This window comes from Lissotriton vulgaris, unplaced genomic scaffold, assembly GCF_964263255.1.
Source record: "Lissotriton vulgaris unplaced genomic scaffold, aLisVul1.2 SCAFFOLD_557, whole genome shotgun sequence".
NCBI lineage: Eukaryota > Metazoa > Chordata > Amphibia > Caudata > Salamandridae > Lissotriton > Lissotriton vulgaris.
The window spans coordinates 949,470-974,794 of NW_028254212.1; the positions used below are offsets into that span (position 1 = coordinate 949,470).

A 25,325-nucleotide genomic window follows, 5' to 3' on the forward strand; every position below is an offset into this window, starting at 1 on the left:
GAAGGCATTCTGGCGAGAATAGTCCCCTATGATTGCACCTGTGCCAGACTACCTTCTGAAAGCAGTCATGCTATTGAGATTTGACCCCTCTATTGCCAAATAAACTAGGCTTCTTGCTGACATCACAAATTATCTTTATAGTTTAGGGAATAAATCACATTTAAGATCTCCTATACAATCAGTAGTCAAATACAATGAATTCAAATAAATGTTTTTTTTATTACATATCTAAAAACATACATTTCGTATTAATATGTAAAATCTAGTCATCATTGTATAAATTTCATATCCTCATGATTGTTCTTGCTGTATCATGATTTTGTTCATGTTAATGTTACAATAAATTGAGTTTGATCCGGGTACATACGTCTGTAGTGTGGTTTTTAAAGGCTCTTGGATGTCCATACTTGGGTGGTGTTTGGATGTTTGGTTATGTATCATTAATACAGATTAATAAAGTATTGGGTTTCTAATTTCTTATGCCACTAATGGCCATGCAAACCACTTGTTCAGTTTAGAACTTGTTGCTGTTAACGTGAAAGTAAAGTGAGTTTGGCACTGGAGGAAACCCCTGTAGTGTGTAATGTATAAGGATGGGTGTGCTGAAGAGCAGTCTTGTTCCTGTTACTGACTGGCTGTGTGGTGGTGTAGTGATGATGATGATGGTCGGCAGCAGGAAGAACATCCTAGACTCAACAATCTGTTAAAATGAACTTGGTGGAAAGCATTCATTTCGACTATCTTTGGCTACTGGAGATGTATCCTCTCTTCTGATGTGCATATTATATCGGTGAACTCCTTCCTCTAGGCAAGTCTGGGCTATAAGAACACTGTTTATTTGACAGCTACAGCAACACAAGAGCACCTTACAGATGATTCAGAATGTTACGATCCATCTTATTTGTGGTCGGAGGACGTCCCAACTGCATCACAAAGTTTCACTGCTTGCTCACGAGGCAGCACTTTTTATGCCCATTCATTCACCGGCAGTTTATAAAACAAGAGTTTCTTTTTACTTGTAAAAACAAACCTGAATATCATTTGTATCAAAAGTCAGTATCTTTTGTGTTCCTTTACTTCTAAATCCAGATTGTTTTTCCAGTGACAAGGTTCAACAAATGTAAAGTAGGGAGTTGATAGTTCTGGACTGTAAGAGCTGGAATTCTTTATTGCTCAAGAGTCTTTACTTAACTGTCAACCTTTCAGAAACGTATTAAGAACTAAACTTTACGCCAGCTCTCTCTGCGATCAATACTTTCGCCATCATGCATGGATTCTGTCCTTTCACCAGTTAGGAGTTAGTTGGTTGATTCTCTGTAAATAAGAAAGATCTAAAATATATTCATATAAAATTAATCTAGCTGTGAATCATTTACAGTCAGTGGTGAGCAAGCAAATTTCCCATGGGTCCAGCTTGATATTAGACACCTCTGGGGAAGTGCCACTATGGTGGGTACCTTAACAGATCATGTGACGAGTTAAATGAGCATCATATCTCCCAAGTCAGTGCTTTGGAGGTAAATGTTTGTGCTGCAAGCATTAACTCTCAGAGTTACAGGTCCTACTTTGTCTTTTTGTGCCTTTGGATGTTGTTCTCTAGCAGCTGTCATTGAACCTGTTATTGCACAAAATGACCAAACACCAACATCAGCTAGAAATGTTCTCCAGGCTGTGCTTGTTAAACTAATCTCTGTAGTTAGCTTAAAATTCTTCCGACAAAACTTCCAAATCCATTACAATGGTATGGTTTCTCTCCTGATTGTGTTTGTGTAGTGCATTTGAAAGACATTTCCCCTAAGTGGGTTCTCTGGAGATTTCTTAATGTTGAAGGGGCACTAAAACTACTTCCTCATTCACTGCAGTGGTGGGGGTTTCACCTGTGTTTGGATGCTGATGGTGTAACTTCTAAAACTACTTCCACATTCACTGCTGTGGTAGGGGTTTATCACCTGTGTGTGTTTGTTGATGTCCTTGTATTTCTGATAATTGACTAAAGCACTTAACACACTCACTGCACTTGAACGTTTTTTCTGCTGTGTGTGTTCGCTGATTTTTCCTTAATTTTGAGGAACGACTAAAACTATTTCCACATTCATTGCAATCAGATGTTTTTTCCCCTGTGTGTGTTCGCTGATGTCTCTGCAGAATTGATAACAGACTAATGCTCTTCATACATTCACAGCACTGTAATGGCTTTTCCCCTGTCTGTGTTCGCTGTGACTTCTGAGATTTGAGGAATCACTAAAACTACTTGCACATTCATTGCAATGGCATGGCTTTTCCCCTGTATGTGTTCACTGATGATTCCTGAGATTTAAGGAATCACTAAAACTACTTCCACGTTCATGGCAATGGTATGGCTTTTCCCCAGTGTGCATTTGTTTATGTTTTTGTTTGTCCAATAACCGACTGCAGCTCTTCACACATTCACTGCAATGCTATGGTTTTTCCCCTTTGTGTGTTCGTTGATGTCTTCGAAGATTTGATAACACACTGAAGCTCTTCACACATTCAGTGCAATGGTACGGTTTTTCCCCAGTGTGTGTTCGCTGATGTGTTTGGAGTTGTGATAACCGACTGAAGCTCTTCACACATTCACAGCAATGTAATGGCTTTTCCCCTGTGTGTGTTCGCTGATGAACTTGAAGAATTGATAACTGATTGAATCTCTTCAGGCATTCATTGCAATGGTATGGTTTTTCTCCTGTGTGCGTTCGCTTATGATTCCTGAGAGTTGAAGAATCACTAAAATTACTTCCACATTCATTGCAATGGTATGGTTTTTCCCCAGTATGTGTTCGCTGATGACTTTGGAGTTGTGATAACCGACTGAAGCTCTTCACACATTCACTACAATGGTATGGTTTTTCCCCAGTATGTGTTCGCTGATGTCTTTGGAAATTTGATAACTGACTGAAGCTCTTCACACATTCAGTGCAATGATATGGTTTTTCCCCAGTGTGTGTTCGCTGATGAACTTGGAGTTGTGATAAATGACTGTAGCCTTTCACACATTCAGTGCAATGGTACGGTTTTTCCCCAGTATGTGTTCGTTGATGTCTTTTGAAATTTGATAAGTGACTGAAGCTCTTCAAACATTCAGTGCAATGGTATGGTTTTTCCCCAGTGTGTGTTCGCTGATGAACTTGGAGTTGTGATAATTGACTGTAGCCCTTCACACATTCAGTGCAATGGTACAGTTTTTCCCCAGTATGTGTTCGCTGATGTCTTTGGAAATGTGATAACTGACTGAAGCTCTTCACACATTCAGTGCAATGGTATGGTTTTTCCCCAGTGTGTGTTCGCTGATGAACTTGGAGTTGTGATAAATGACTGAAGCCCTTCACACATTCAGTGCAATGGTACGGTTTTTCTCCGGTGTGTGTTTGCTGATGTTTTTGAAGAATTGATAACTGCCTAAATGCCTTCACACATTCATTGGAATGGTATGTTTTTTCTCCTGTGTGTGTTTGCTGATGGCTTTTAAGATTTGATAACTGACTGAATGCCTTCACACATTCATTGCAATGGTATCGTTTTTCCCCCATGTGTGTCCGCTGATGATCTTTTAGGAGTGCTAATTGACTAAAGTTGTTCACACATTCATTGCAATTGCACGTTGCTTTTCCTGTGTGTGTTTGCTGATGGCTCTTTAGTAGTGATGACAAACTAAAGCTCTTGCTGCTTGTGTATGATTCTTCTTTCTTGGTTAGTGTCTCTGGGTCGGGTTTATATTTGTCTGTATCCCATGACTGCGTTTTCTGAGGAGCTAACATGGTTGATAAAGCACGTGTTATTCTCACATTCCCTGTATGTGTGTGGTATTTTGGATTGTTGATTTCAGATTTCAGAATGAACTACAAGACTCGCCAACTATAAATATTATAACTGTGGCAAGTAAAGCTTCTTTGTAGGTGGTTATGTCTTTAGATTGCAGAATGGTTTTGCATGTTTATGAGTGAAGATCAGTCTTCATTCTGGTCGAAGCAAATTGGGACAGTCTGTTGTAGATCAGAGACCCTCTCTTCCCTTTACCCTTCAGTTGTCTGGCTCCACTCCCTTGTGCTTTTCACTTGTTCCTGTGGCTTGGCCAGAAAGAGGTACAATACACCTAGCGTGCTGAATGGTGGTCTGCCATCATTACAGGAAGCAGAGCAATACTTTATCCACCTCATACCGAACACATGATCAAAGCTGGTGGTGCAGGCCTGTTTATACTGGAAGTTGTTTGTCAGTGTTGTTGCCTTAATTCTCTAGAGGTAATTTCTTAGTCCTATTGCGTGGAGGTGCAGAGTTGAGAATCTTATATCTACCCAATTGCTCTGAAGTGCCTCTTCCAGGATGTATCAGATTATGTTCAAGTTCTCCAGTCTCTATGCAGATCTTTTCCTAAATATTGGACCTCTTTTTTTCCAACCACTTGTTTTCATATTTCCATTATTACTGTCATTATTCACGATCATTTGTGCATTGAAGGCTGGTTTCCTATTGGATGTAAAGAGATTTAAAATCACTAAATGGTAATGTAAGAGAATGTGAATACACAATATTTAACTAGTTGTAAAAGACATCTGGTCATTACCATTTATGAAGGTTACCAAGAGATATTTCACCATACACACATATTTAACTAAATGTTTTACTTAATTCAGAAAAGTGGTGATTTTCCGGTGTTCGCACAGTAACTTAGTACAGAAAGAGCACACATGGAGTGCCCACTTGCTACAGGTACAGCTTTACGAAGACGCACATGGCTAAGATTTCATTTAAACAAGAGGGGATTGTGTAAGAAGAGATGGATCAGGATGTTTTGCTGTCACTTCAGTTTCAGGAATCGTATAACTGCAGTAACCCTTTCAAGACTACATGACAAAGAAAACTCTTCATGAAGTACATAATAAATGTAACGCTTCAGGAAGTATATAATAAAGGTAACGCTCCAGGAAATATATAATAAATGTAACGCTCCAGGAAGTATATAATAAAGGTAACGCTCTAGGAAGTATATAATAAAGGTAACGCTCCAGGAAAAATATAATAAATGTAACGCTCTAGGAAGTATATAATAAAGGTAATGCTCCAGGAACTATATAATAAAGGTAAAACTCCAGGAAGTGTATAATATTGGTAACGCTCCAGGAAGTATATAATTAAGGTAACGCTTCAGGAAGTATATAATAAAGGTAACGCTTCAGGAAGTATATGGCAAATGTAGCTCCATTCACACTCTTCTTGACAGTACTTTCCAGTTTACACTGGAGCAGCTTAAGTTCCAACTCCTGTCTTTACTTTTCTGTTTGTTAAGTTATCTTTGCCACATTCCTAGGGATGGTTCAAGCATTTGTTGGAAGATTGCAGCATTTATCAGAGATTCCATCACAACCAGTAATATACCTGTGATATCTCTGCTGCCAATAAGTGTCTGCTTTTTGTTTTTTCTACCTTACCATGGTATCTGACTTATCTGGCGAAACATCAGCCCTCATCCTCCTGGACCTGTCGGCCGCCTTCAACGCGATCTGCCATCGCACTCTAAAGACACGCCTCCTAGAAACTGGAATCCAAGAGAAGGCCCTTGACTGAACCACGTCCTTCCTCTCTGGCAGAACCCAGAGCGTCCGCCTGCCACCCTCCTGATCCGAAGCCACCAACATCATCTGCGGCGTTCCCCAGGGCTGATCCCTCAGCCCGAAGCTGTTCAACATCTACATGGCCCCCCTCTCACAAGTGGCCCGCCAGCAAGACCTCAACATCATCTCCTACACAAACGACACCCAGCTCATCCTCTCCCTCACCAAAGACCCGCACACCGCCAAAACCAACCTCCACGAGTAGCAACCGTCTGAAGCTGAACTCGGACAAGACGGAGGTACTCATCCTCTGACCCACCCCCTCAGCCTGGGACGACTCCTGGTGGCCAACCACACTGGAAACAGCACCAACACCCACCAACCATGCACACAACCTAGGATTTATCCTCGACTCCTCCCTCTCCATGGCTACGCCGTCTACTCCCCCTGCTACAACACCCTCCACATGCTCCGCAGGATCTACAAGTGGATCCCGACCGAAACAAGAAGAACGGTGACACAGGCCCTCGTCAGCAGCAGACTGGACTACGGCAAAGCACTCTATGCAGGAATCACAGACAAACACCTACAACGGCTACAACGCATCCAAAACGCTTCCGCCCGACTAATCGTCAACGTCCCCCGCCGCAGCCACATCACCCACCACCTGAGAGAACTACACTGGCTCCCCGTCGACAAGAGGATCACCTTCAAGCTCCTCAACCACGTACACAAAGCACTCCACAATGCTAGACCAGCCTACCTTAACAGCAGACTCAGCTCCTACACCCCCATGCACCAGCTCTGCTCCGACAGCCTCACCCTCGCCGCTGTCCCTCGCATTCAAAGAGTGACCTCCGGCGGCAGATACTTCTCCTACCTCACCGCCAAGACCTGGAACACCCTCCCTACCGACATACGGCAGACCCAAGACCTACTCGCCTTCAGAAAACTCCTCAAGACCTGGCTCTTCAAGCAGTTGCAGCACCCCCCTCTCCTCAGCGCCTTGAGATCCTCACGGGTAAGTAGCGCGCTCTACAAGTACTCTGATTGATTGATTGATTGATTGAATGTCTTCCATTTGGTGCTACAAACAAAGAGATTAAGAGAGAGGAAAAATCGTTAGCCCAGAAACGTAAGAGATATTGAATATTTCTAAGGTTAGGAGGCATAGAATTCCATCGGGTCAGAGGTAAGACATGGAAGGAGAAACCTCCCGTCTGGCTCTGCTGTGATGAGGGATGTGGGCCAGGTTTAGATTGGTGGGGTGTAGTGTTCTGGAGGGTGTGTAAAATTGCATCCAGGCAGCTAGGCCGGGTACTCCTTGGAACACTGTTCTTTTAGTTAAGTTTTAAGCAGTTGTTGTGCATCCATTTGGCCAACGCTGCTACACAGTTTTTAGATGTATAAAAGCCAGTCGACTCTGTCGACAGCGAAATAATTAGCTGAGTGTCATCAGCATACAACACTAGTGAGATATTCCAAAATATTTCACTACCTGAGGTCTGATGAGGTCTGATCTGAATATTAAAAAGGGTAGGACTGAGCTCCACACCCCGAGGGATGCCAGGAGCCAGTCTTCTTTGTGATGAGGCGAAAGGGGGGGTATAACTTTAAAAAACGACTCTTTTAAAACAAAGGTAAACCAGGGCAGACCTTTGCCCTGTACCCCCAGGTCAGTGAAGCGAGTTAATATTATTGAATGTGAGACAGTGTCGAAGGTCACACTTAAATCTAGGAGTATCAGAGCCTGGGATTTGCCAGCATCTGCAGTACTGCAAAGGGATTCAGTAACTGTTAAAAGAGCAGTTTCGGTGCTGTATGATCTCAATCCATTTTGCGAACAATCTAATATTTTATATTGTTCTAATATTTTGGTTAGGAGATTGTTTACATGTTTCTCCCCATCCTTGGACAGAAACAACAGAAGAGAGGGAGAGGCATTTTGGAGGGTGGTACATGCCCCTTTTTGGCAGGATCAGGGCGGCCCTTCTCTTGATATTCATATAGAACAATCCACCTGGCTGTCTCACTTCCAGAGCATTTTCAATGTAGAGATGGATAGCGCTACAAAAAAACCTTAGGACTTGATGACTACCCATCTGGGGATGGAATTCACAGCCGCCATCTTAAGAGGACGAGGGGTTGCAGTCTAGCTGCAGGACGCCTCCCACCCTCCTCAACACTGTATAAAAATCACATGTCCTCCCATCCGCGCAGCCAAAGGCAAGCCCGTCTGCGCCCGTCCGAGCCCGAACGGGACCAGGGGCCATTCCCCCTGGCCTTTTGGTGGGAGATAGGAGGTTATATAGCTCGGACATTCTACATCAGCTTCGTCCACCTATGTCACCTAACTGCTGTCATTCTATACATCCATTGGAGATTCCCCGGCTCTGCCCGCATTGTAAGTTGGAGCTGATCAGTACAACCGCCAAGTCAGAAGCAAAGGTTTACTCCATGTTTCTTCTTAATTGTAGGTCTCTCCCTAAGCACAGCGTAGAAATATCTTTGCTGTTAGATGAACATGCACCGGATGCGGTCTTCTTGACCGAAACCTGATTGACCCAAGACTCTCAGCCGGACCTGGTGCAAGCCCTTACACCTGGTTACCAGATAGTCCGGCTAGATCGACCGCAGGGCAAAGGTGGAGGGCTTGCTATCATTTATAAAGATAGTTATGTTTGTTGTTGCCTGACGGAGGCGATTGCTGATTGCGAAAGTCTGCCCTTCGTGATTGAATTCTCCCCTAATACCAGTTTTACAGGTATCCTTATCTACCGTCCCCCCGGACCCATTGGACAATTCCAAACTTCCCTTCCTTCGGTGGCTGCCGAATTGGCCACCTCTCCCTCAAACTTTACACTACTCGGAGACTTTAATGTCCATTTTGATAATATGTCAGACACCACGGCTACAGAGATGATGGCGAGTTTAGCTGCTATTCAATTAGAGCAACTGGTCCCTTCTCCAACGCATGTAAAAGGTCATCTCTTAGATCCGATCTTCAGCAACTGCGAATATCTCAGAGTGGGCACCGTCAGCTGCCTACCGTGGACGGATCACTTTTTGATAGCCTTTACCTGGACCACATACAAATCTCCACCGTCTACTTTCACGTCCCGTAAAATCCGAAATTGGTCCAAACTTCATGTAGATAATTGGACGAAGGTCCTTAGTACCACCAGACCATTACTCTCTCATGATCCATGATCCATTAGTGAATAACAACGAATATAACAATTGGATCACCACCTCTTTAGACCTGATTCTCCCTCTTAACCTAACTGGGTCGAAGAGACAGAATAAATCTGCACCGTGGTATACAGAAGAACTTAGGGACAAAAAACGTATCTGCAAAAGTTTGGAGAGGAAATGGCGCATGACCTATGACTCCACCGATAAAGCTACCTATAGGGAAGCCATTAGGACCTATAAATTCGCCATTTACCTACACAAGCAGTCCATTATAATGAGAAAATAACATTGGCTAAATCTAAGCCCAAAGAAATATATCGAATAGTTAAATCTTTGAAAAAACCCCCTTCGCATGTGGCAGACAATAGTAATTCTCTCTCTCTAGATGTAACAAGCTGGTTGATTTTTTCTTTCATAAAGTCACCACAATTTACCTCTCCTTTCGGGACCCAGTCACTGAACTACTCACCCAAAGCCCCGATCCGGTCTTGGACACAGAAATTCCTTCTCAAAATAAGCTAGACCATTTCCCTTTGTTGAATCTGGAAACATTAGAGGTTCTTGCACATCAAATAAGATCTGGCTCTCCGTGCGATCCTGCTCCCCCAGGCTCGCTGGTTTTGGCCAGCAAAGCCATCTTCCCTACACTCATGGAGTTGCTGAACTCCTCCATCTTGAGTGGGATGGTACCCTTGGCATGGAAGCATGCCATGGTACGGGCCTTGCTGAAAAAACCTGCCCTTGATCCAGCTAATCCCAGCAACTATCGCCCGCTCTCCTTGCTCCCATGGGCAACCAAGATCCTCGAGAAACACATCAACACCATCTTGACGCAGTTTCTCGAGGATAACCATCTCCTTGATGTTTCCCAGACAGGCTTCCGCCCTAAACATGGGACGGAGACCGCCCTGCTAGCTGTGACAGAGGACGCGAGGCGGATCTTGGATCGGGGAGTGATCCTCCTCGATCTGAGTGCCGCTTTTGGTACGGTACATCACAAAATTCTCGTGAACCGTCTCGCCGACCTGGGTGTGTCCGGAGATGCCCTGGTTTGGTTCAAGTCTTTTCTAACTGATAGAACCTTCCAGGTCTTTGATGGCACATCCGTCTCGTCAAGCAGGCTTCTAGGGTGTGGAGTTCCTCAGGGTTCTTCACTGAGCCCTACGCTCGTCAATGCATATATGAGGCCGCTGGCTGGGATTGTTCGTCCGCATGGTATTAACATAATTTCCTATGCGGATGACACCCAGCTGGTGGTCTCCCTTGTGCAGAAGAGTGGCCTCCAATCACTGCCTAATTTAGCAGTGTGCTTGGAAGAGGTTAAGAGCTGGATGGTGAGCTCCTGTTTGAAGCTCAATGGCGATAAGACCGAGCTCCTGCTCGGCAGCCCCCTCCACCTTGGAGCTGCTGTGGCCCATGAGCATGGGAGCAGTCCCTGCCCCCAGAGATAACATCAAAAGTCTGGGGGTATGGTTAGATAAGTCATTGACCTTCAATACACAGGCTACCAAGGTGGCGGCCACCTGCTTTGGCCTCCTTAGGGTGATAAAAAAAAATCCTGAGGGCAGCTGTAGCGCTTAACAAATCCCCTTTTCATTTCATTTCATTGGAGGAAATTGAGCTTGCACTCTCTCAATCGACTGCCCTAAAGGCAGCAGGGACAGATGGGGTTCCTCTGGACATTTCTTTGTACATAAAAATGTTGGGCTCCACTCTTGACCCAAGTTTTTAATACTGTTTACAAAGTGCGACCCCCGGTATCTTGGAAATAATCTTTGATTATCCCCATATATAAGAAAGAGGATCCCTCAAATCCGGCAAATTACAGCCCATTATCCCTGCTGGATAGCGCTGCCAAACTAATGGGGAGATTGCTCCTAAATAGACTCGAGGGGTGGGCATTTGTTAATAATGTTTTAGCTGAGACACAATATGGGTTTAGAAAGGGAAGGGGTACGATCGACAAAATTCACCCTTACTTGCAGCAAAATATGTTTGTGCAAAAAAGGGCCAGTTTTATATGGCTTTTGAGGCATTCGACTGCGTAAGCCACTCAAAATTGTATGTTCTTTTGAAGTCGATGGGCATGGAAAACTAAATTTTTCTTTTTATTAGGGAGACGTATAGAGAGGCAGGGGCAGTAGTCAGGTTTGGTAAACAGAGGGAATGGTCAAAATATTCAGAATTGAAAACGGGGTGCGACAGGGGTGTGTCCTTGCCCTCTTTGTTTTTTGCTTGTACACCAATAAATGTAATGAAGTTTTGACCGCGCAGGGCAGAGATGTTCCATCAGCAGGTGGCTTACCGCTGCCTGCTCTGTTCTACGCAGATGATGCAGTTTTGATGGCCAGGACACCCCTGGCCCCACAGCGTTTGATTGGCTCTTATTCAACTTTCAAGGCTGCACTTATGGTTTGCTTGTTAACAAATCAAAAACTTTGTTATGATAGCCGGATTGGGAAGGAAAAAGTATTTTTCATTCGATCTAGATGGGTGTAATATGGAACAGGTAGAGTCCTTTATTGGGGCGAGCCTGAGCCAGCGTGCAGGCACTGCTCTGCGGAGATCTGTGGTAGTTCCATAAGGTTCGGAGAGAAGCTTCGCTTACTCCTCCGCCCTTATTTTTGATTGGCTTGTGTCTTTGTCCTTCATAAATGCTGGCGACTGATTCATTATGAAGCTTATTAGTCCCTCCTTAGCATGGGCATGTCGCCATTTGTATCCTCCCATGGCTACTGGCACCTTTACTTGGTTGTTACATGGTGCATGCTCTATTTTCTGTAATGGGTTTTTCCTACTGCAGGCAAAACGACGTGCCCACCTGGGCCAATGGCGCCACTGATTTTCCAAGCGCCACACTTTAATTTTATTTGCAGTTTCTAAGCTGCATCTGCTCCCCCTCCAGCCCCACCCCATATGTTTTTGCTAATTTGTAATATCGGGTACTTGGTTTTTGCAGGAAGTGTTATGCTGTATCCCGGTGCCGCCTTGCAGCACTCTAGTTTCTGTCGGCTCTCTGCTGACGAAGTGCTTGTAAACACAAAAAAACTGTAAGGTGTGGTTAAGCATTAAATAGTCCATTCAGTGAATTTTGTTACACTGGATATCCACACCCCAAATGATTTCATCGAACAAAGGAACATTCATAAAGGCCTATTAAAATGCAGAATTGGGCAAAGTGAACTTTTTTTTATCTCTACACTGGATGGCCTCTTTAAATACATTTAGAGTGAAGGCTCAAAGCTTGGTTCAAGTCTCAGCAGGGATGCTCAACATCCTGTGATTCTGGGCAAATCACTTAATCTCCCCATGCACAACAAATAAAAATGAATGTGTCAGTCTGTAAGCAATTGGTGCTCATGTACAGGGCTCTGATACCTTCAGGTCTAGTTTGAGCTATATTAAACTCCACAAAAAAAGTCTTTTGATAACCCGCAACTACCTGTTCTAGAAATTGGATATTTTAGGTGGGCTACAGACTTGCAAAAACAACTATCTTCTTGAAATATTAGAATTTAAGAAACAAACAGTGAAAATCCTTTTCAATCTTGGCGGTGTGTTATATAAAACTGCAGATAATATAATTACAAGTTCTTACACCCCACTCTGGGCTTCAAGTCTGAATACCGTAAACAGAAATTATGTCTGACAAACATTTTGTCCTAAATATAGTTTACAAAACAATTGTCCCATTGGGGTAGATTTCATGTCATTACTCCAGTGTAGCAATGGTTTTGAATCAACAGGGCGCAATATTTACGTCAGACAATATTACAACCACAGTTTTCTGGCATCATACCCACTCTGAAAGGATAAAGAAATTCAGAGTTTGTTAGCCTTCCTGCACCTTGCATTTCTGCTGGATTTTGTTTTCTGTTTCCTCAAAATGTCCATACTATTTTAAGAATAACAGCAGTGTTTATCAAAATGCTTAGAAAACACCCATGGCTTGCCTCATGGAATATGCTAATTCAATTTCCTGTTGTAGGGGAGGACACCGCCTCCTGCCACTCCTCGTCGTCAATTATTATGCCGTCGTTCAACTATTTTTCACGCAAAGCGTGGAGGGAGTCCTCCATATTATTCATAATTTTTTTATATATTAGCGAGATGGTCTTCTCTGACAGATGTCCATCGAGAATTCTGTCCTCTAGAGGAGACCATCAGGGAGGGGAGGTGGTGATGGACCCAGCCAGAAAAAGCGGTCTGAGCGCGTGAAGTACCTGAATGTAGCGAAAGCGTTCCGAGTCTGCTAGTTTGTACTGGTGCTGTAGTGCGGCAAACAATTTTATGTCGGTCTTATCCCGTAGGTCTTGTATACACGAAATCCCTTTGAGCTCCCACTTGTCAAACCCCTTCGATTTCCACAGATTCCCTAGCTCCTAGGAGTCCCACTACGGGGTAGCCAGCATTAGCTTCTCCCCCCAGCCCAGTGACCTATTAGAAGTGTGCCACACCGCAGTAGTATGTTTAGTGGAGCCTGTGAGGGGATATCTGCTCGGCTTGGAATATGGCACCCGGCTGAAGGCTCCCCCGGGAAAAAGGGCTATCTGTCCATAGCATATCCAGGGTCGTCGTGGCGTCCATATGTACGGAGATTTATGGCTGCGAGGTGTGCCGCCCATTAGTATTTTTTAATGTCTGGTAGACTAATTCCAACGTCATACCAATTGAGGGTTAACTTCTGCAAGGCGATGCGCGTTTTGAATCTGCTTTTTACTTTAGAAAAATTGTGAAAATAAGTAAGCAATTAAAAAACAACAGCTATGTGTGGATGAAAACAATGAAAAATTAGCCAAATGCTAAGCAATTGTCAGTGTATCTACTTGTGTTTATTGCTGGTGATATGTTGACATCTTTATAACTGTCTTTGTGGCTAGTTGTTGAGCCCATTGCCAAAAGACACAGATATTTCTAAAAAACAGTATTTCTGAACTCCGTGCATAGCTGAGGAGTGCTGCTGCCTGTGGACAGTTGAAAGTCAGAATTTCCACTAGCAAAGGAACAGCTGTTGGATCATTGGGTGATGAGTGATTGGGTGCAATGCCCATGGGTTTGAAGTGTGACTGTGCGATTTTATATCCATTGTGTACACCTTTTTTTATTATTGGTGAAAATGAGCAGCTAAGACCCGCAGATATTTTGATTACACTGATTAATGTTGTTTGAATTATTTTAGTGTTTGTTTTCTGTTTGTACTAGAGTTCTGTGACGTTGCAAGGACTTTGTGCGCAACACTGTAAAGTTTTTACAAACTTTAAAACTTTACAATCTTTGTGAACTTCATCAGTTCCGCAAAGCGTGTTCTGTGTTTAACGGTTTAATAACGCTTTAAATTACCGTATATTTTCAGGACAAAGGCAAAGGAACTAAAAATCACTACTTTTTTGAGAAAATAATCTGATGAAAGAATTATGATTAAATTTGCATTCAGATAGTAAATTTGGTTGGTTAGGATGTAAACTGAGTACTGGGCCTGGACATGCATTGAGCCCATATATAAGCATAGACTACTAATCTCCTGCACTTGGCTCAACTTTAGGATAGAAACTGTGCTATTGACCACAAATAATGTGGAGTCTGCAGTGCCTTTCCCAGTAAGTTGAAGAGCTGTTCCATTAATATAACAATATACTTTTCTGTTTCTTAACCTTAAAAAAATGCCCCACCCTCCATACTGAGTGCGGGAAGCTGACAAAAGCACATCTGTGTTACATATCATCTGGATTAAAGCCACATGACCAATTGTTTTCAAAAGCCTGTTTTATTAACAACACCACCACCACCAATAATACCACCACCACCAATAATACCACCACCACCAATAATACCACCACCACCAGTACCAATACCACCACTTCAGTGCCTCTCGCTCACTAGTAATTGCAATGCAATAGGTCTCGCATTTGCTAGAGCTTTAGCTATTAGTATTGTAATTGACAATGCCTTTTCATTTAGGTTTTAAAACACAAATTATAAATAAAAGTTATTGTCATTTATAGTGCCAATAGCTCAAACTTGTGTGAATGCAAAACCTTTTGCATTGCAAATGCTTGTCTATCTAGCCCTCTTCTTCAATTCCAAACTTAACTGGTCTGCTATGGTAGAAAACAGAATTAATTTGTTGCAAAGAAGCATAGCTGGTCTGTGGAAATTTGCCTGTAAACTGGGTAAAAAATCAATTAGAGAAATGGTAGAAATGTATTTGGCAAAATCGATAGCCCCTTACGGAGCAGAAATATGGGGCACACCTCTGAAGTGGGTACTCTGCAGAAAGTGGAGGATACGTTTGTTAAAAAGCTGTTTTCAGATACTCTGGCTTGCTCAAATCTGATTGCCCACAAAGAACTCAAACTTCCTTTTATTACTGACTCAAACTGGCCCCGCTCCCCTTATGGTTTCGTATTTGGAAAAGGGACTCTGTTATGTTGAATCAAGCTGTAATAAAAGATATAATCAACCTTGACCGAGCCATCAGTATTCCTTGGCTAGCATATGTCAAGAAGTCTTTCACAGATTTGGGCCTAGGTTTTCTGTATGCATCACCCTCTAAATGCTTATCGTTCTCCAAAACTGAGTTAAGAGAGGCTTTTGTTAATAAATGTGAGTTAGAAAGATGGCAATATAATCAAAGTAAAGTCATGGTTATATTCTGGCGGACACTGCCCAGGGTGCCCACAGGGCATGATTCATATCTCTCCTTTGTCTCTAGCAACATGCATCGATATCTTTGAACAAGGATGAGATTGAATTCTAAGAACATGAACTAAATAATCTATTGCTATGTCCTTGCGATGGCGGGTCCACTCAAACAAGGTCTCATATTTTATTCTTCTGTTGTTTTTATAAAAATGGAAAAAAATTCATTCTCCCAAAGTTAACAAAACGGAGTCTATTTTCTTACTCTTCAGCCCTTACAGAAATTAATTCCATGGAAACCCCTTTCATCTGTTTTATGACTGCAAATTTGTTATAATCAGTCATTTAGACTAGGTAAAGTTCATTAGAGAGGGGGGTTGTTTTATTTGATCCTTTTCATTAGCCTGTTGTTAATTGCCCAATTACTGATAATGAATCGTTGCATGGCTTTAAACATGTTAACTAGAATTCGACACAGGATTAGGAAGAGTTTACGTACGCGTGGCATCCTTTTAAATTGCTTGTCGTAATAATTTGTTCTTATTACTTTTATACATCCATAATGAATTGTTGTTAGTTTTAGTGGCGAGGATTCTTGTAAATATTTTTATTTAAAAAATAATTAATGAACTACTGATTCTAAATGCTTTTCAAACAAGTTGCATTTTGATATTTCTTTCTACTTTTATGCGTTCACCAAATGTAAATACAGTTATTTGATTGGTTGATTGCAATGTAGGGCGCTCCATTAGAGATTCCCTGTACTATTTAGAGGTGCCTGGTGGTCTATAAATCAGAAAGCCTGACAATGTAAAAGGTTTGCTATAATGCAGTTTAATGGCATGCTTTCACAGGTCTAAATATGGCCAGGGGACAGAATGCACTTAATATAGGTTCTGTGAATGATTGTGATACCAACCCCTCTGCCACAGGGTCCTTCGCATCTTTGAATGAGATATCTTAGAGGGCGAGCCCAGACAGGTTCAACATATGTAGATTGAGTGAGCCATGTTTCGGTGAGGAATAAGACGCTGAGCTTGTGATCCAGGACACAGCCGCGGATATCAGAATAGTGGCCGGTCGGTGGCTGCAGATCATCAGGTGGGAACAGCTGAAAATCATGAACACCACTGAAACTGGCCAAAAGCATAGAAGAAATGTGTACCATCTGCCTCATTGTGATGTAGCACCGATATGTTTTGGACCTAATACCACAATGGAAGGGGGCGAATGCGCCAAGATAGGTACAGTGGCTGTACCTTCATCCCTATGAAAGACCTGGACAATGACACACTGTCAATCGCCTTCCAAATACTGTAAAACCTACAGCAGATCATGATTAAAGAAGGAGGTGCCCCAAACATAGAATAGTTTATAGGTTTGTTTACCTGGGTACTAAAGTGGGTCGCAGGCCTATGCAAGGACTCGTTAACCAGTGTTTGCAATCTTCCTCTTGCTGCGCAGCACCCTGAAACTAATATAGGCCTGAGTGAAGAAGGCTACCCTGAAAACAGGGTGAATACACCTGATTAGGACACACAATTCCAAGGGAAAAACTCACACCACAAGCCAGAAACAGGAACCATCCATGCTCAAGACACGGACACAAACAGCCAGGGTAATAGATAACTCAATTAGGGAGGGGGAATGTTTGATTTGGATTAATTTATAGAAAGGGCCTGCTCTTCGGAGTCCAGCACACCAGAGAACAACTGTTGCCTGCACTACCTAAATCTAGTCCTGGGCGGTAAATTACGTTCCGCTCGCGGAATTTGCGGAATTTGGGTAATTTTGCGTTCTGCGGAGAATGCGAAATTGCCCGAAATTCTGCGTTTCCCGACTTCGCGAAATATTTTGCTTGTTCGCGTTTTCAAATGCGTGTTCGCGAGATATTTCCCCCGAGCACGCAAACAGTGAATGCGAACAGTAAAAAAGCCTCGCAAACAAGAAATTCCGCTTGTTCGCGGAGATTTTTTACAGTTTCGCGGAGATTTGAGTAACGGCTCTGAGGACCTCACGAAACTCTACAACTACTGACTGATCACCCTCCTATCCTACATGGCCAAAGTCCTAGAGAAAACCATTGAGAAGTGTTTGACCAGCTACTTCGTCAACCACCAGCTCCTCAAGGCCACCCAGAGTATGGAAACAGAACTCATTGAACCTACCTACACTATTTGCGTGATCCTAGACAGAGGAGAGGGTAAGGCCGTCATACTATTGAACCTCTTGGCGGTGTGTCACATGGTACCACATCTCATCCTCTTCAGGTGCCTTCACAAGGACGAGATTCAAGAACTTGCATGTGACTGTTCACCTCCTTCCAGATAAAAAGAACTCTGACAGTCAACCTGACATCATACCCCTTGGAAACCGGAAATCTCATCTGCGGAGCACCTCAAGGTTCACTCCTCAGCAGAACACTATTCATCACTTAAATACCCCACCGGCCAACGCCATCCATAACCACTACATCAATATCCTCTCCTTCACTGACAAAACACAACTAATACTGTTCCTCTCGGACTAAATCCACAACACAAGAAACAAGTTCACTGCCTGCATGATAGAAGTAGCCAGAACGATGATGTTTAACTGTCTCAAACTCAACACTGACAAGATAGAAGTGTTGATCTTTGGAAACATCACCCGTCTATGAGACTCCACCATCCAACCTACGACCTACTCCCACCTACAGCTTGCAAACCAGTAACCTAGGGATCATCATCAACAAAAAGGTGGATATGTTCGCCCAGGTCAATGCCGTCACTGCTTCCACACCCTAAAGAACATTTTCAAATGACTCCCGAGAATCACCATAAGACCGTCATCCACACACTCATCAACAGCAGTTTGGACTACAGGAACTCTCTCTTTGCAGGAATCATCAAACAGCTCACCAGAAGGCTGAAAACCACCCAAAATGCAGCAGCCAGACACATCCTCAATCTCACACTCAAAACACATATCACAGCTCCATGGCTCCAGATACATAAGCGTCCACAGTTCAAACTCCTCACCTATATATTCAAGACACTGCCCAACAAATCCCTGCCTACATTAACAACTGCATCTCCATCCATCAACCCCCTATGCACCTCCGTTCAGCCAGAATCATACTCAGACACATCTCAAGCATACACAGAAAAAGATCCAGGTCAACTCTTCTCATACATCACTCCTAAAATGTGGAACGACTTCCGTCAACACATCAGAGCCTCCTCCTCACTTCTTGAGCTAAGCAAGAAGCTGAAGACATGGCTCTTCAAAAACATGTCTAGAGTTGGGACAGATTGAGGTGGTCTTCGGTGCAAAATTGATGGCTGGTATGCATCTAAGCCAGGCAGAATCCACTGTCCTAGATAGGATGAGGATGAAACACTTGTCTGATAACCTACGCTCACCCTTGGATAGCTTGGCACAGAGCAGTCAGGCTTATCCTCAGGATCAAAGTGTAAAGTGTTGGCACAACCCTCAACCTCGCAACACTCTGTGGATGCTACAAAAAGACTCCATATAGTATGTATTGTGAGCTTTTCAATGCTCTCGGAGCTCGCAGTGAAGGGCAAGAGGCGGGTCTTAGTTAGAAGGGGCTTTATTGATAGTAATAGTTGATCAGAACAAGTCTTTCTCAATACGGGAGTTCTCCTGGGGGACCGGCTCCTAGATCTTCTCCTTCGACGAGGCTCCGGATCTGCCGTCCTCCGATGGCCCGTCAGGCTCCGTCGGGCAGGGGATTCTTCGGGCTCCGTCTTGAACGCGTCCCCTCAGCGGTTTCAGGAGGAAACAAACAGAAAGGGAACTCGTGAGAGTACTGTCCGGCAATCTACCGGTTGTAGGGGAAAGGGTGTGAGGAATTCAAACCACTCGTGAACCCGCTAACCAACACACAGTGAAGGGCGTGTAGGGGAAGGGCTCGGTGCTCAGGAAGGGGGAAAACCGGGACCCAGTGAAGGCGTAGGTACCGCCGTACCTCCCTTACGTCCCACCCAACCCCTGAGCCGGTTACGCACCTGCACAAGCCACGCACCTCCCCCGGGTGAGTGGCTGGGCGACTCGTGGGGTCGTTGGCCTCCGGGCGTCTCCCAGTCCGGCAAGGCTCCTCGTCCACGTCCCGATGCTTCCTCCGTCTCTTTCTCCACTCTCACTCGGCGTTCTCTCTCCTCCTCGTCTCTCCGGGTGTACAAGCACACCTCTGTGTTCCGGATGTCCTCTTTTGACTGCCTCCGGTCACTCCGTGACTCCGCCCACTCCGTATCTCCTGGGCAGTTAAAGGGCCAGTCACTCTCCTCCTCCCGAATCACGGCAAAGTCTTCCCCCGAGCTCTGATAGTCGGACTGCGGTGGGATAGAAGAGGGGTTAATGGAAACAGCATCCCGGTCTCCTGGCACATGGGTCAATAGTTCGGATCCCGACCTGGACACGGGGCTCTCCGCCTCGGGTGCCCCGTTACAGACCTCCCCCCTAGGACGCTCACGATCGGGGAGCGGATGACGGGACAGAAAGTCGGCACCCACGTTATCTGACCCCTTCTCGTGCTTCACAGTGAAGGAATAGGGTTGGAGGGACAGGAACCAGCGCATCACTCGCGCATTGTTGGACTTGTTTCTGGCCATCCAAAGGAGGGGGGCGTGATCAGTGAACAGGGTAAACGGATGACCTTCCAAATAGTACGTGAGTTTCTCCACCGCCCACTTCACCGCCAAACACTCCTTTTCTATTGTGGCGTAGCGCAACTCGCGCGGAAACAGCTTACGGCTGACATACAGGATGGGGTGAACCTTACCATCAGGACCCACCTGAGAGAGCACCGCCCCAATGCCGTACTCCGAAGCGTCAGTGTGTAAGATGAATGGTTTCCTGAAATCAGGGGAGGTGAGCACCGGGGCAGAAGTGATGATGCGCTTGAGGTTGGCGAAAGCAGCCAGCATAGCCTCAGTGGGATGTATGGGGGTGGAGGACTTCCCTGGGTGTCGCAAGGCATCTGACAGGGGGGCGGCCACATGAGAGAACTGAGGGATAAAGCGCCGGTAATACCCCACCAGACCCAGGAACGCCCTCAGCTGTTTACGGTTGGTGGGGAATGGGGATTCTGCGATTGCTCTGATTTTCTCAATCTGGGGTTCAATGAGGCCGTGACCCAATACATAGCCCAGGTATTTGACCTTCTGATAAGCGATCCGGGATTTTTTTGCGTTCACCTTCAGTCCTGCTCTTTCCAGGGCCCGAAACACCTCATGTACATGTTGTAGATGGTCCTTCCAAGATGGGCTGTGGATGACGATGTCGTCCAGATACGCGGAGGCGAACTGGGATACGTCCTTCAGTACCGTATTCATGAGGCGCTGGAAGGTGGCAGGGGCTCCATGAAGACCAAAGGGCAGGACCGTAAACTCATAATGGCCTTCGTGAGTACTGAAGGCCGTTTTACAACGGTCTTCTTCCCGGAGTGGCACCTGCCAGTATCCCTTGGTGAGATCGAGCGTGGTTATATATTGCGCCTCACCAAGTCGCTCTATTAATTCGTCGACTCGCGGGAGGGGGTAGGCATCAAAGCTGGAAATCTCATTCAGGGCCCGGAAGTCCATACAGAACCTACGCGACCCATCGGGTTTGGGGATCATGACTATTGGGCTAGACCAATTGCTCTTGGACGGTCGAATGACTCCCAAATCTAGCACATCTTCCACCTCCTTCTGTATAGCTCTCCTTCTGGATTCGGGTACTCGGTAAGGCCTTATTTTCACCGTTTTCCCGGGAGGGGTTTCGATACAGTGTTCGGCAAGGGTGGTTCTCCCTGGGATACTAGAAAAGAGGGGGTCATGGGTAGTTAACACGGTCTTCAGATCTTCTTGTTGTTTCTCTGTCAATTCGTCGTTGATTTGTAGTTCGTGTCGGGTAGAATGCCCGGTTCCGGGGGCAACCATGTGGACTTCAGCGGGCACAGGTCCCAACCATTTCTTTAGAATATTGATATGGTAGACCTGTGTTTTGTGGGGGCCCACCTGAAGACGATAGCTGGTGTTTCCGATGGTGGCGACTACTTTGTGGGGGCCTACCCACTCGGCTCTGAATTTCTGGGTGGAGGATGGAAGGAGGATCAAGGCCCAATCATTGATTTGTAATCTTCTCCACTTTTTCCCTTTGTCGTAACATGCTTTTTGGCGCTTCTGTTGAGTTTCGAGGTGGGTATACGCTAGATCGCGCAGTTTCCCCAGTCTGGACTTTAGGCTCTGAGCGTATTCTAGGGTGGTCGCTGTTTCTTCTGGTAGTTCGTTCTCCCAGGCGTCCTTCGTCATCTCCATCAAGGATCGCGGTTGTCTTCCATATAAGAGTTCGAAGGAAGACACTCCAAGACTACTCTGGCGTTGTCATCGGATGACGTACAGAGCCAGGGGTAAGAGGTGGTCCCATTCTGATCCACTAACCTCCAGCATCTTCCTTAAGGTCGTTTTAAGGGTACGGTTATACCTTTCCACAAGGCCGTCCGTTTGCGGATGATATGCTGAGGTGCGTATCTGGTGGATATCCAGGTTTTTACATATTTCTCCCATAAGTTTGGAGACGAACAGTGTGCCTTGGTCCGTCAGGATTTCTTTAGGGAATCCGACGCGGCTGAAGACCTCGATCATTTTCTCGGCTACTTGCTTGGTGGTCGTGGCGGTTAGGGGGAAGGCTTCCGGAAACCGGGTCGCGTAATCGACCATTACCAACACATGTTGGTACCCCTTTCGTGTCTTTGGTAGGGGGCCAATGATGTCCATGCCAACCCGTTCGAAGGGTTTCCCTATGATGGGAAGGGGTTGTAAGGGGACCTGAGGGGGCCTGGTCATGTTTTTCCTCTGACAAATACTGCATTCCTGGCAGTACACTGCCGTGTCTTTGTAAATACCTGGCCAGTAAAAGTGTCGTAAGATAGATTGAGTGGTCTTTTCCCCTCCCGTGTGTCCTGCTAACAAGTGGCTATGGGCGAAGAACAGCACTTGACTACGAAATGGGACGGGTACCAGTAATTGGGCCTCCTCATTGGGTTTCCCCTCCCTGTATAATAGGTCCTGTTTGATGGTAAAGCGAGGGTACCTATCTGGGTCATGTCCCAGCCCCTGATGGGCTTGTTCCCATGCATTGAAAAGAGAGGGATCATTCGACTGGGCATATCTGAAGCTTCTGTCTATTAGCCAGGGTTCGGGGGTGAGCAGAGCAGGAGAGGGGCGACTGGGACTATTCTCCACTGCGCGGGGTACCGGGGAACGATCGGTGCTGTTTTTGAATAGGGACAAAAAGCGAGGGTTGTCAGTGCCTATGATGAGGTCTTCGGGTAAGGAAGCCAGTACCCCCACCCTTACGGTCTGGGTGTCCCCTTTTCTTATCTGTATGGGGATATTGGCCACGGGGTAAGGTCGTACATCCCCATGGACACACCGAATATTGACCATTTGTCTAGGAAGGTATTGTGATAAGGGTACATGCTGTGTCTTAACCACTGACTGCCTACACCCCGAGTCTAGTAAGGCAGATATGGAGGTCCCGTTTACCCTGACACTTACTCTGTACGTGCCTCCCATCTCAGCCGAGAAAAGAACCGGTTTCGGGAGATATCCCACTTCCATTGGTTCATCCGGAGGTCTTCTTTTGGGGCAGTGTCTCGCAATGTGACCCCAGTTTCCACAATCGAAGCATTGCGGCCCCGAGTTACCAGGAGTCGGGTTTTGCCAGGATCGGGGTCTAGGGGATTCCCCTTGTCGGGTATGCTTTCTGTCAGGTTTGGGAGCCGGTCTTGATAGTTTCTCTGGCTCCCAGCCGGTGGTTCGGGGCTGTGCCCTGGAGAAAGAAGAGGCCATGTCGATGGCTTGGGCGGCCGTCAGGTTGTGATGCTGTCGTAGCCATCTCTGCGTGGGGTAAGGGAGGGCCTCCAGATACTGCTCCAGGTAGATGCGGTCCATGATCTCCTCCTTGGAGCTTACAGAGGGTGTCAGCCACTTGTCCGCCGCCATTCTGAGTCGTACAAACAGGGTTCGGGGATTCTCCCCAGGGGCCCCCCGCTCCTTCCGGAATCGCAGACGATAGGCCTCAGCATCAAGTCCCAGATGCTCCAGGATAATTTTCTTCACTTCAAGATACGGGGTATCGCCCCTGGGATTCGCCACCTGATAGGCGGCCTGTGCCTCCCCCACCAGGAGAGGGGCCAGAAAGAAAGGCCATTTCCCCACCGGCCATCCACAGGCTCTGGCGGCCCGCTCGAAGTTGAGGAGGAAGGCGTCCGGATCCTCTCCCGGTTGAAACTTTTGTAGAGCAATGGCCGCCGAGCCATGGGGGATGACTCGCTCTGTAGTTCCACTGGGTAATACCGGGTCCACCCAAGGTGCGGGGTCCCTCGCGGCCAGTGCTTCCTTCAACAAGTCTCTATTGGCCTGTGCTGCACTCAGCTGTTGTTCGGCGACCCACTCTAGCCTTTCCTGGCCTTTTGCTAGCTGTTCGATTACGGTTTCCATCTTCTGTTGGCAGACGGCGTCTATGCCCGCATTCTCCACCACTGTGAGCTTTTCAATGCTCTCGGAGCTCGCAGTGAAGGGCAAGAGGCGGGTCTTAGTTAGAAGGGGCTTTATTGATAGTAATAGTTGATCAGAACAAGTCTTTCTCAATACGGGAGTTCTCCTGGGGGACCGGCTCCTAGATCTTCTCCTTCGACGAGGCTCCGGATCTGCCGTCCTCCGATGGCCCGTCAGGCTCCGTCGGGCAGGGGATTCTTCGGGCTCCGTCTTGAACGCGTCCCCTCAGCGGTTTCAGGAGGAAACAAACAGAAAGGGAACTCGTGAGAGTACTGTCCGGCAATCTACCGGTTGTAGGGGAAAGGGTGTGAGGAATTCAAACCACTCGTGAACCCGCTAACCAACACACAGTGAAGGGCGTGTAGGGGAAGGGCTCGGTGCTCAGGAAGGGGGAAAACCGGGACCCAGTGAAGGCGTAGGTACCGCCGTACCTCCCTTACGTCCCACCCAACCCCTGAGCCGGTTACGCACCTGCACAAGCCACGCACCTCCCCCGGGTGAGTGGCTGGGCGACTCGTGGGGTCGTTGGCCTCCGGGCGTCTCCCAGTCCGGCAAGGCTCCTCGTCCACGTCCCGATGCTTCCTCCGTCTCTTTCTCCACTCTCACTCGGCGTTCTCTCTCCTCCTCGTCTCTCCGGGTGTACAAGCACACCTCTGTGTTCCGGATGTCCTCTTTTGACTGCCTCCGGTCACTCCGTGACTCCGCCCACTCCGTATCTCCTGGGCAGTTAAAGGGCCAGTCGCTCTCCTCCTCCTGAATCACGGCAAAGTCTTCCCCCGAGCTCTGATAGTCGGACTGCGGTGGGATAGAAGAGGGGTTAATGGAAACAGCATCCCGGTCTCCTGGCACATGGGTCAATAGTTCGGATCCCGACCTGGACACGGGGCTCTCCGCCTCGGGTGCCCCGTTACAGTATACAACACTGGTCTTTGTATTGCACACACATTGAAATCAAAACAACATACACAATGCATATATATTTTACAGTTATGTCAAATTTTCAAACTCTTCATTTAGCAGCAGAACGGCATTAACATATATATAATTGTCCAAAGCGTTCGCCTGCACCATTATCCCTTCAGCCTTGTAAGCAACATACACACAATACAAGCAATCTCTTCCACATTAAAAGCAACAGAAACATATATCCAGGCTGTTCAGAGGTGTTGGACCTGGCCCTCTTTTTAAAGGCTAACCCCTAAACTTTGCGAGACATTCACACTTTTCTCTCACCTATTTGGGTTCCTTTGCTACATATCAGACACCCCTTTGGTCGGCCCGTGGGCAGGGTACATTGTCAGCTGAAGGTGGGTCATGTCCTGATGTGTGTGGCATGACCTAGTAATGAAGTACAACCATTTCAGTTTTTACT

At 46.0% G+C, this 25,325-nt stretch overlaps 1 protein-coding gene across 2 annotated transcripts in view; it reads right to left on the bottom strand.

Moving 5' to 3' along the window:
* Positions 1 to 312: 312 nt before the first annotated feature.
* LOC147659635 (uncharacterized) overlaps positions 313 to 25,325 on the bottom strand; it is a 35,604-nt gene continuing 10,591 nt past the window's right edge. The window contains exons 2-4 of one of the 2 annotated variants that reach the window (XM_086951590.1): positions 2,443 to 4,485; positions 1,950 to 2,023; positions 313 to 1,877 (exon numbers count right to left, since the gene is read on the bottom strand). In XM_086951590.1, coding sequence (XP_086807716.1) covers positions 1,819 to 1,877; positions 1,950 to 2,023; positions 2,443 to 3,776 — 1,467 coding nt within the window. In that variant the 5' untranslated portion in view covers positions 3,777 to 4,485 and the 3' untranslated portion in view covers positions 313 to 1,818. Of the gene's footprint in view, positions 1,878 to 1,949; positions 2,024 to 2,175; positions 4,486 to 25,325 lie in introns of those variants that run through there. The other variant, XM_086951589.1, reaches the window with a different exon arrangement.